The 12,185-nt window shown below is 40.6% G+C and overlaps 1 protein-coding gene across 1 annotated transcript; it reads right to left on the bottom strand.

Moving 5' to 3' along the window:
- Window positions 1–6,884: 6,884 nt before the first annotated feature.
- LOC122035770 (origin of replication complex subunit 2-like) lies at window positions 6,885–10,277 on the bottom strand. Its single transcript, XM_042594876.1, has 6 exons — window positions 10,137–10,277; window positions 9,159–9,265; window positions 8,844–8,976; window positions 8,036–8,330; window positions 7,368–7,592; window positions 6,885–7,294 (listed from the first exon to the last, which is right to left on the bottom strand). The coding sequence occupies exons 1-6, from the start codon at window positions 10,266–10,268 to the stop codon at window positions 7,098–7,100; spliced, it is 1,089 nt and encodes a 362-aa protein (XP_042450810.1). The 5' UTR covers window positions 10,269–10,277; the 3' UTR covers window positions 6,885–7,097.
- Window positions 10,278–12,185: the final 1,908 nt, after the last annotated feature.

Here is a 12,185-nt window from a genome sequence, read left to right as displayed (position 1 = left end):
ATCTTATGGTTTTAGGTTTCACTGTAGCAATAATGTAGCGACATTGTAGCAGCACTGTTGTGACAATGTAGTAGCACTGTAGCAGTCGACTGATACACTGTAGTAATCGACTGGTAATCGACCGTTGAGTAACGGTCTTCACTTAAAGGACCAGTCGACTGGTAGCGGGGAAATAGCTTAGTGTTTTCCTCTCGAGCTCTATTTAATAGAGCTCGCGGTGCTTGGGCATGGTTGACGAAATAGACTTGGTTAAAGCCTATTAGAGTCTCCTAAGCCTTTGTGTGATTGGTGTGCTTGTATTCAAGTGTTTGTGGCGAGATTTCTCCACCGACAAGGAGCTTGAGCTAGCCGGAGGTTTTCCGGGGAGTCATCCACCGACGGATCGGGATCGTCCACCTTACGGACAGCCGTGGAGTAGGAGCTTTATCTCCGAACCACGTTAAATCAACGTGTTAGGTTTGCTTTCTCTTATTAGTATTTGTTTTTGTATTTCCGTTGTGAACTAACATTATAGGAAGCAATCGATTTGGGTGAGACGCTATTCCCCCCCCCCCCCCCCTCTAGCGACGTCAAGGTCCCAACAAGCTCCCATCTTGCTGTTGGATGACAATGATGTCCACGGCTCCTCCAAATGGATGAAAGGGGTCGGAGACAGTGTACACACCCCTGGAGATGTAGCTGTCGAGCTTCTCCACAGTATACATCTTTCCAAACCTCCACCTTTCGTGCAGTTATAATCATAAAGCATCAAAAAACAAATCACCTTTGTGCCAACAAACTACTGATCGAGAGGTATTTCAGAAGGACCTCTCGACAAGCTATGGAATTGGCAAAGCTAATCGAAGCCACAAAAGCCTCCGAAATGAGACATCAACCGGCCATTGGCAATCAAAATTCAAAATATGCACTTCTCAGCTGTAAGCTCACAGCAAAAAGGAAAGAGAGATAGAAGAACCTCCAAGAACCAAAAAACTCAAACAATTATCAGGGAGATGCAAAGGAATGCAATGAAATGATGCTATCGCAAAACACGCGAGAAGAAATCTCACCAAGAAGCGATATTTAAGGGATCAAGGAACAAGAAATCCTCCTCAAACAAAGAAAGGAAAAAAAAAGCAGATAAAAGGGGAGGGCAAAATTACCCCCAAATCGCCTCCAACGAACCCCGATCTGCACCAACCAGCGGACACTGTCAAACCAAATGCAACACCGCCATCAGGATGGCTCAAGGAAAACTCCAACCGTAAGAAGGAATCGAAGCATATTCCATTCGAAAAATTCCAACGGACAAAAGAGGCGAGGCGACACCCGATCTCATTAATTGCATCTCGCTAGCAAAGGAAAACAAAAAGAGGCTTCATTTATTGCAATGGCTGGATAGCGATCAGAGCTCGTGTCGCATTGTGACGTGGTTACCGAGAATGAGTTATTTCATAGTGGATGAGTGAGTGATGGTCAAATCCTTGAATTAATCACCTGTTCTTAAGGTGGATACCAAGTAAATCTTGGCGTTAGCATTGGAGCTCATGGACCCCAACATCCATCTTTTCAACCAAGCATGTCCTAACAAAATATTTTTTGTTATTTATGAGAAATTGTAAGAGTCAACTTGCTGTAGCATTCAATTTTTGTATAGACTTTCTTATCCCGGGAAAGGTTAGACAACAATCCAACGAAATACTACGGTAAGGAGGAAGACTCTGAAATCATTTTTTTTAAAAAATAAAAAATAAAAATTATAGATCAATAGGACACACAAGAACTTCACTGAGATAGTATAAAGAATGTAGGCGAAATCAAAAGGCCGCAGGCGCCGAACAGGAGGTCGGAAGGCGATCGGGGAAGGAGGGAAGAATGTATGGATTTTGTGTCGGCGGAGAAATCGGATAAGGTGCGAGATCTTGCCACTCGACTTTTAATTAGGTCGGCGGAAGATATCGAGCTTTGCGATCTTGATTCTTGGTAATATCTTTGAACGAGAGATTGAAAAGGGATCAAGGTAGAAGAGCGGAGCACTAACCTCGCACCCGCCGGAGGAGCAATACAGCGCACAGTCGAACCTCTAACTTCGTAAACAGACGAACCCGATGCAGACTTTTGGAGTGGCAATCGGTAAAGATCCCTATTAATAGGAAAAAAATAAAATTGATAATAGTAAATTAATAAAAACAATAAAGAGCACCCTTTTAGAAAATCTAAATAGCAAAGAATGTCGCCCCCTCACATTTTGGGGCTGCTTCTTTCTGCTTGCCATCATCTGCCCTAGTAGGTTAAGATGTCCTGAAGATAATAGCTGCCAAGATCGTCGGCGTGGAGTTCAGGATTGCAGCAAGATCTCAAAGTGGAGGCGCTGAATTCAGATCGTCCGACGGATTCAACGAATGTCTAAAGACAAGAAGAGGATTCTCCCGATTAGATTCATCACTGACTGAGGCCTCCCTTCCTCCTTCTCAAACTATGGTGCATTTGGGGCGATCCTCCTCCGCCCTACAAATCGATGTTTCTGGTGGCCAAGCAGGCTTGATACAGAAAAATCTTTCTGGTGTGGAATGGTTCGATCATCATTTTCCTGTAAACATGTCTGCAGATTATGCAACAAACCTTGATAACACCAGTTCTTTATGCAATTATCAGAATTCCAAGAAGATATGTGAAAAAAAAATGATGGAGACCTTCCACTTCAGGCGAAAAAACTAAGAATCTCAGGAACTGAATGCAGTTTGGATAGATTTACATTATCGGGGAGATGCAAAGGAATGAAATGAAATGACGCTATTGCAAAACACGCGAGAAGAAATCTCACCAAGAAGCGATATTTAAGAGATCAAGGAACAAGAAATCCTCCTCTAACAAAGAAAGAAAAAAGAGAGTAGAAATTACCCCCAAATCGCCTCCAACGAACTCCGATCCGCACCAACCAGTGGACACTGTCAAACCAAATGCAACACCACCATCAGGATGGCTCAAGGAAAACTCCAACCGCAAGAAGGAATCGAAGCATATTCCATTCGGAAAATTTCAGCGGACAAAAGAGGTGAGGAGACACCTGATCTCATTAATTGCATCTCGCCAGCAAAGGAAAACAAAAAAGAGGCTTCATTTATTGTAATGGTTGGATAGCCAGAGCTCATGTCGAATTGTGACATGGTTACCGAGAAGGTGTTATTTCATAGTGGATAAGTGAGTGAAGGTCGGATCCTTGGACTAGTCACCTCTTCTTAAGGTGGATATCAAGTAAATCTTGGTGTTAGCATTGGAGCTCATGGACCCCAACATCCATCTTTTCAACCAAGCGTGTCCTAACAAAATATTTTTTGTTATCGATGAGAAATTGTAAGAGTCAACTTGCTGTAGCATTCAATTTCTATATAGACTCTCTTATCCCGGTAAAGGTTAGACAACAATCCAACGAACTACTACAGTAAGGAGGAGGACTCTGAAATTATTATTTTTTTAAAAAAAATAAAAAATAAAAATTACAGATCAATAGGATGCACAAGAACTTCATCGAGATAGCATAAAGAATGTAGGCGACGTCAAAAGGCCGCTGGCGCCGAACAGGAGGTCGGAAGGCGATCGGGAATGGAGGGAAGAATGTAGGGATTTTGTGCCGGCGGAGAAATCGGATAAGGTGCGAGATCTTGCCACTCGACTTTTAATTAGGTCGGCGGAAGGGATCTGTTGAAACCCCAAGGTTGTTTTGGTGTGATCAACAAGTTAAGTTAGGTCCTGTGTGTTTTTAACCTTGTGTCTAAGTGTGCAGGAGCTTAGGAGCACAGGTAGTCGAGTGGAAGACACAGCTAGTGAGAAGGACGACATGCGGTGCGTCCAAGGGACGAGGCGCTGTGGAAGAGTACACCGGCGGGCGAGAAGGAAGCGTGCGGTGGCTCCGAAGGACAAGAAGCCGAACAGGAGGCCAGAAGGCAATCGGGGAAGGAGGGAAGAATGTAGGGATTTTGTGCCGGCAGAGAAATCGGATAAGGTGCGAGATCTTGCCACTCGACTTTTAATTAGGTCGGCAGAAGGGATCTGTTGGAACCCCAAGGTTGTTTTGGTGTGATCAACAAGTTAAGTTAGGTCCTTTGTGTTTTTAACCTTATGTCTAAGTATGCAGGAGCTTAGGAGCACAGGTAGTCGAGCGAAAAACGCAGCTAGTGAGAAGGTCAGCACGCAGTGCGTCCGAGGGACGAGGCGCTACGGAATAGTATACCGGCGGACGAGAAGGAAGCGTGTCGTGCTTCCGAAGGACGAGAAGCCGGAGCGGAAGACTGCTCGAGGAGCAAGAGACGCAGCTAGCGAGAAGGTCGGCACGGGGTGCGACCAAGGGACAGAGACTGCGGATGAGTACGCTGGCGGACGAGAAGGAAGCACGCGGCGATTCCGAGGGACAAGAAGCCGGAGCGGATGCCTGCTCGAGAAGACCGGAAGTTGGGTTCGGGTGAGCCCTATTCCGGATGGCAGAGATCACCCAAGCGAGTGGAAGACTCGGTCTGAGGCGAACGGAGCCGGAGAAGAAGCCCCGGGCTAGGAAAAGTCAATGGGGTTGACTTTCCTAGCCGGGGCGCCTGGAACTGTACGGGGCACCCGGAACAGTCCGAGGCGCTCGGACCCCTCCGGGGCGCCCGGAACCCTTCCGGGCGCTCGGAGTTGACTTTTTGATCAGAACGCGTTAATCGCGATCTGAACATTGGGGGATAAAGTTTTATCCCCCAGGGCGCCTGGAACCCTGTTTTAATTTATTGCTTTACATTTTATGCAAGTGTTAGTTTAAGAAAGTTCGAGAAAGGTTGTGCTTTTTTACTTTCAGGCTATTCAACCCCCCTTCTAGCCGACCGCGATCCAACAGGATCGAGCTTTGCAATCTTGATTCTTGGTAATATCTTTGAACGAGAGATTAGAAAGGGAACAAGGTAGAAGAGCGGAGCACTAACCTCGCACCCGCCGGAGGAGCAGTACAGCGCATAGTCGGACCTCTAACTTCGTAACCAGACGAACCTGATGCAGACTTTTGGAGCGACAATCGGTAAAGATCCCTATTAATAGGAAAAAATAAAATTGATAATAGTAATTTAATAAAAACAATAAAGAGCGCCTTTATAGAAAAACTAAATAGCAAAGAATGTCGCCCCGTCACATTTTGGGGTTGCTTCTTTCTGCTTGCCATCATTTGCCCTAGTAGGTTAAGATGTCCAAAAGATGATAGCTGCCAAGACCGTCGGCGTGGAGCTCAAGATTGCGGCAAGATCTCAAAGTGGAGGTGCAGAATTCAGATCATCTGACAGATTCAACGAATGACTAAAGACAAGAATAGGATTCTCCAGATCAGATTCAACACTGACTGAGGCCTCCCTTCCTCCTTCTCAAACTGTGGTGTGTTTGGGGTGATCATCCTCCGCCCTGCAAATCGATGTATCTGGTGGTCAAGCAGGTTTGATACAGAAAAATCTTTCTGGTGTGGAATGGTTCGATCATCATTTGCCTGTAAACATGTCTGCAGATTCTGCAACAAACCTTGAAAACACCAGTTCTTTATGCAATTATCAGAATTCCAAGAAGATATGTACAAAAAAAATGATGGAGACCTTCCTCTTTAGGCGAAAAAACTGAGAATCTCAGGAAATGAATGCAGTTTGGATAGATTTACATTATCGAGGAGATGCAAAGGAATGCAATGAAATGACGCTATCGCAAAACACGCGAGAAGAAATCTCACCAAGAAGCGATATTTAAGGGATCAAGAAACAAGAAATCCTCCTCTAACAAAGAAAGGAAAAAAAAAGAAGCAGAATTACCCCCAAATCGCCTCCAACGAACTCTGATCCACACCAACCAGCGGACACTGTCAAACCAAATGCAACACCGCCATCAGGATGGCTCAAGGAAAACTCCAACCGCTAGAAGGAATCGAAGCATATTCCATTCGGAAAATTCCAGCGGACAAAACAAGCGAGGCGACACCCGATCTCATTAATTGCGTGTCGCCAGCAAAGGAAAACAAAAAAGAGGCTTCATTTATTGCAATGGCTGGATAGCGATCAGAGCTCGTGTCGCATTGCCATCACAGCGACCATCTCCATCTCCATCTTGATCCCAATCTAGCGTGGAATTCATTTTCCGTAACGAGGTAGATATTATTATTTTCTGCGCGACGTTGGAACGATGACAGAATAAGCGTCCAGAGGAACCATAAAAGGAAAAAAATGATATCGGATCACAAAAGTACTTTTGTAGTTAACACTTAAAAAAATGACAGAATAACGTTTATTTCAAACAATCTAATATCTTTGGCCTGGATTAAATATAGACATGTAAATTTACAAGGCCTAATAACACATAAGATCATCCGCGAGCTTCTACCCTTAGAGGCATATCAAAAGGCTTCCTTTATTTATTTTCGTTAAAAGAATATCCTGATTTTTTTAAATATCGAAACAGATTTTGTACTTACAAACCACTTGAGAGAAACTTCACTCGGGAGAGAGATTAATTCTTGGTTTCTCTTTATCGATATGATGATTTTAAGATAAACAAGGTTGACTATCCCTTATTAAGTTTGATGCATGTAAATTAATCTTCTACGATAAAGTATTCAAACGAACATTTAAAATTTAAATCTCAACTGCCGCGTAAGATTATCCTTCAATGGAACAACAAATCTAAGAACGTTAACCGTTTGGATAAGTCTTCGTGAACATTTCCGGCTTTACTCTAATGACAGATAGAAAATTTTCATATAACAAGACCAATGTGATTAATCAATTCAAAAACTTAGATACTGAATTACTAAAAAAAACACTCCGTTGACATGAGTTAAAATAAAAGAACATTCAAAAGTCAACTGAAAACTAATCAATTGCAAGAATAAAAGAATGCACTGGGTTGACTTTAGTAAGAAGAGTCAATTGAAAACTAATCATTTATGGGAAACATGTCAATCCTTACAACAGCTTACTGAGTGCTTAGAAGGGGATAGAGGAACATAGAAACTAAAGAACTAGAGCAGCTAGAGTTGCTAAAACACATTGAATGAGCACAACAATGCACAAAAAATAAACACACGGTTGACTTCGCTAACAACTGGACCACGAGAAATCAGATTATGCCAATTCTTGCAAGAGCTTGCTGAGTGCTTCAGAGGGTAGAGGAATGTAGAAACAATCTTGTCCATCTGAGTGCCGTCTCGCCTTCACTAACTCATGGTCTTTGAACTCTGTTAGATGGGAATTCAGTGTTACTTGGTTGCTAACCAGGAATCGCGCGCGGCACTTGGTGTACAAGGTGCTGTTTGGCATGCCTGAAAACAAAAGAAGATTAGAGTCTAACTACCAATGTATTACTAACTACCAATGTATTGTGATTCGACTCGCCTTCTTTCTCATTGGCTAGCTGATGCTCGGCAAGGATTTTAAAAACACTCTGCGCATTGGGTGTCAAACTCTGTAGAACAACCAAAGCAGTTTTCGTGGTTTGGGCATTGCCATAATTTGCCAAAATCAATGGGAAAAAATTGCCCTCCGCCTTGTAAGGGGCAAAAGTTGGGACGTGATGCCACGACCACTTGAACTGAGTGTGCACCATCTTCTTGTCCCACACTACAAACAAACCAAGTGAGCATTAAAGCAGCGCAAAACCTTGAGCAGACTCATTTAGCAAGGACTGAGAAACAAAACATGTATAGCATAAAAATCAGATTTTCCTCTCTTCCACTCTCTCATCGACCTCCACCTCTTTTGAGTAAGTCCCCTCCCATTAAATATAACTTTGAGTGAACAAAGCCTTCTAATGATATCAGCCACTAGGTATCTAATGAAACATTCAACTATATCGCTCTTCTTTCCAAAATCAAGATATCAGCCACTAGGTATCTAAAGAAGCATGCAACTAGTAGCCACAGAAATTCATTAAACGTAGTGACTTTGATGCTAACAAAATGCTATAACATGATTAACTGATCAGAAGCATGTGAGAAGTAGGTAAAGAACCAAAGAAAAATGCTAAACTGTCAAATAGGAAATGCAAGTTAACCAAAACTTACAAAGAGGTGCATTCACATGGTCAATCGATGCAACCATACGGACTCTAGAACAGCTTGCTAATTGCGCAAGATACTGTTGTGAATCAGGATCTCTCAAAGAAGGACCATCAATGTTGTGTATGATAACACAGACAAAACAGTTATTGTCTTGTGGAAGTTGCACATTCAGAAATGAGAGAAGATCTTCAATTGACAGAGAACTAAAAGTATGTTCAGTGTTCGATTTGCTTCTTGTAGAGCTCTTCCTTTCATGTTTTAATTGGTCCGAGAGGACTTCAGCTAGGGTTATCAGGGCCTTTAAGAATGAACACATTATAAATAAAGAGTGTAAGTGATTAAGCTATAGAATATAAACTAGTACAGATAATTGCTCTGGAATGATGAACATACTTAAAAGCTAAGCTGTTTCTTATATTAAAAAAACATAAAATTTGAATTAAAATGTGCAATCTAAGAGAAAAACACCCATATCACCATATCAAATTTAAACATTGTTAGCAACAATACTAGATTATCACCACAAAAATTGGTTGGTGTGCCGAAAGAATGAGAGAGACATCTAAGCACATTAAATACAGAAAATCTCTCTGACCAAAAGAATATAATAGAAAAATACAAATTTCTTTCAGTTGATAATTATTTGATACCCCAGCAACTTTAGTTTTCCAATTTTTTTTTTAATATGCCTTGAAGTAATGTGCATTCAATGGTTCCAGAAGTAAAATTAGCAAAACCAAAAAAAAAACTATCAAAATATAGGTTTTGTAAGCCACAGGGTTTAATTGCATAGAGGGAAGAAAAATCATACTTGTTTAAGATTGTTTGATGGAAGATAGCCATTGATCACGACCACTCCAAAATCAGTTAAGCTTGTTGAAGCAAAATCCTCGAGCAAGGCTTTTTTAGAACCAAATCCATACATTAATAAACCAAAACCACACCTGCAATAAGTGCAATCCTTCAAAAATACATTAAAAGAGAACACAGTTCTGATGAATTTTATGAATTCCTAAAATAACTTGTAGTCAAAAGCATATATCTTCATAGCAAGAAATATAATTCCTGCTCATGTCAGAATGTTAAGTGAAGGACTACAAAAATCTACATAAGCAAGCCTACGTACCTTAACTCAAAATGCCACTTAGGGTATAAATTTCTGTAACTTTTGATTAAATGTTGGATTTCGTTTTCATGCTTCACTGGAATATCAAAGACTTCTTTTCGGAGGACCTGAGATCAAATAGTGTAAGCATTAGAAAAAGGATAAGCATGTTATTCCAACTGTCATATGATAACTTTAACAGTGATGTTTTAAAAAAGAATAACACGGTGAAAATTTGATTACATATTCTTCAACTATTTCACATGAGTAAACTGATTATTCTAATCGATTGGTTATTATCTAATAATAGTAGATTGGCATATAAGTAGTAAACTTGTCTGGTTACTATTTGTATTCACTTGTGTGATGCTTGAATTTGCTAAAGAACAGCCAAACGAGGGACTAAACTTGGGAGCTGCTGTAGGATATTCCTTTTTAACCCTCTAAGCAACGTAAATCTTTTTCATATAAACAACAATTTAAGAAGTCACAGAAATCTACTCCAAACAACATCCCACCAAGTCCAGTAGAATTCATTGGAGTGGGAGATAAGATATAGCCACAAGGGAATCTTGATACCAGTAAAAACAACGGGGTAAGTTCAGAAGTAAAAACTAAACAGTAAACAAATATTAAAAAATTAGATAAGAAATGCAAAAATGTTATATTAGATCAAAAAAAGTATCTATGCATTTAAGCGATATGTATCGTATGTTGAGAATACGAGGTAATATTATATATTGCTAAATAACAGGAATAAGTTACACCATTAAGAAAGTAGCTTAAACATGTGCATTTCTCTCTCAGTATACTAACCTAGATTCTCCAACTTACCAATAGGAAAATCCATAATAGGAGAGTATAATAACTAACAAGGAAGTGACAAACTGTGCCAAATAGCAAACAATAATATGTCGATGGATAACTGCAATTCTAGGGAAAAGTAATATGAGGATCACAGAAAGTGACTACAATTTGCACTTTGGAGGTGAATCAAACCTGTTTGTCAACATGATTGATGTCGACGACGTGTTTTTGCGAGGATTTCTTCCTTGAAGAGCTGCCAATTTCTTTGGCAAGGAAGTAATTTCTTGACAGCATGAAGTCATCTTCTTCATCCTCCATAGTCATCTCATGGACCCCAACATCAATCTTTTCAACAAAGCGTGTCCTAACAAAATATTTTTTGTTATCTATGAGAAATTGTAAGAGTCAACTTGATGTAGCATTCAATTTCTATATAGACTTTCTTATCCTGGGAAAGGTTAGACAACAATCCAACGAACTACTACGGTAAGGAGGAGGACATTGAAATCATTTTTTTTTCAAAAAAAATAAAAAATAAAAATTACAGATCAATAGGACGCACAAGAACTTCACCGAGATTGTCACGCCCCAGGTAGTCCCTGCTAGAAGAAATTTCGACAACATCTCCCCTTTACGGGTGACAATCTGAAACGTTTCTACATTGCCCTCAGGGCTCACACTCATCAGCCAACACGGATGGAATATATACTATACAAAAATGAAACATTCCACGCAATTATAATAAAAACAGCCTTCGGCTATCAACACAATACGAAAAGGAATCGAAAACAATCACAAGTTACCTCTTCTGCCGTCCGGCAGGCACGAAGCAAAACACACCAAATACAAATTCACCAAGCAACCAAAAACCCAACCAGTACAATGCTTAAAAACAAATCACTCAAATCTAATGAACAAACCAATACGAGTCTATAACATGACACTAAACAAATAAACAGAAATCGAAAGATCAAAGCGAAAATCCTTGTGACGAGGGGACTAGCAACTGAAACCTCCTAACGGCATCAACCTGAAATAGAAAAATATAAAGCAACGGGGTGAGTCCAAGAACTCAGCGGATACAGAATAGACATGCATAATAAATAATAACTAACAGTAATAATCATGCGGTACAGTTTTCTAACAAAAGAAGGAAATGCATACTGAAAAGAGCTGAAGAAAACTGCACTCACTAGAACCTCCTATTTGGAAATAAGGGTCGTCATACCAGATACAAAATGTCACCTGTATGCATGTCAAACATACACAACTCAAACAAATGCAACATACATAATGCAGCAAGCACAAACAATAAATACAATCATGCAGAAATGATACAAAATGACATGTGTCACCCCTGTCACAGTCAATCATCTCACACGTGATGGTGAGACCGAGTGGGTAGGGCTATGACAATTGTGCAATCTGCCATCACTGCTCCTGAGTGACCGAGTGGACAGGATGCTGTCGGAGTACATCTATCCTCCTACCCCAAACAGAGTGGGGGAGTGCAATGCTCTCATCTCCCTGAGATAGTCCAGAGGAGGAATCCCTAACGTGCTACCACGCTGCGTCACGCTACCCATGAGTGGACCAACGAAGCACTGACAGAGCAAACTGCACACACACTGCCTGATATACCACTAACCCATGAGTGGTCGTGTGTGCAGATCATGTAATTGGCGATATGCTCAACAATAATGGAGCCAACAATCGTTCAGCATACAATCGTGCAAGATGGTGCATGACACTAATATGTAGATAATAACAATATACACCTCCAAACAAAATGCACCAAAAAAGGAAATAAATAAATCATGCAATGATCCAGGTAACTATTAACTAGATGCTCAAATCAGATATGTCAAATCACAAGACTACTACACAGTAGAGCAATGTATGTCACTAATTCTAAGAACAGGAGTATACAAGGCATCAATCAAGAGAAAATAAGTATGATGGCATAACAGATAACAATCAAGACAGACTACAAGAACAGAGTAGTGACATACCGAGCAGATGCAAACATAATCATTACTACTAGAAATAAACTATTATGTATATCTAAAAATGACTATATCAAAAAGATAAGTCAGAAATACACATCTCAAAAGATGATCATGTCAAGAAATCCTCCGTCGAGACGACCTTCTCGAATCAAGGTCCTGTAACGCATGATATACAAATTTAGCTAATTACATAAATTAATTAGCTAAAACAAATCCCCAACTAAATCTAATC

This window comes from Zingiber officinale, unplaced genomic scaffold (assembly GCF_018446385.1).
Source record: "Zingiber officinale cultivar Zhangliang unplaced genomic scaffold, Zo_v1.1 ctg104, whole genome shotgun sequence".
NCBI classification, from domain to species: domain Eukaryota; kingdom Viridiplantae; phylum Streptophyta; class Magnoliopsida; order Zingiberales; family Zingiberaceae; genus Zingiber; species Zingiber officinale.
Note: the sequence above shows the minus strand (reverse complement) of the source record. Positions and strands in the feature narration are given on the sequence as shown.

Bases quoted from the DNA above. Each gene is read 5' to 3' on its own strand.
- LOC122035770 (XM_042594876.1), bottom strand. From the start codon at position 10,268: ATGACTATGGAGGATGAAGAAGATGACTTCATGCTGTCAAGAAATTAC. The intron at 7,593-8,035 runs GTAAGTTTTGGT...GTTTGTTTGTAG, and splicing joins CCATGTGAATGCACCTCTTT to TGTGGGACAAGAAGATGGTG. The intron at 7,295-7,367 runs GCGAGTCGAATC...TTTTGTTTTCAG, and splicing joins GCTAGCCAATGAGAAAGAAG to GCATGCCAAACAGCACCTTG.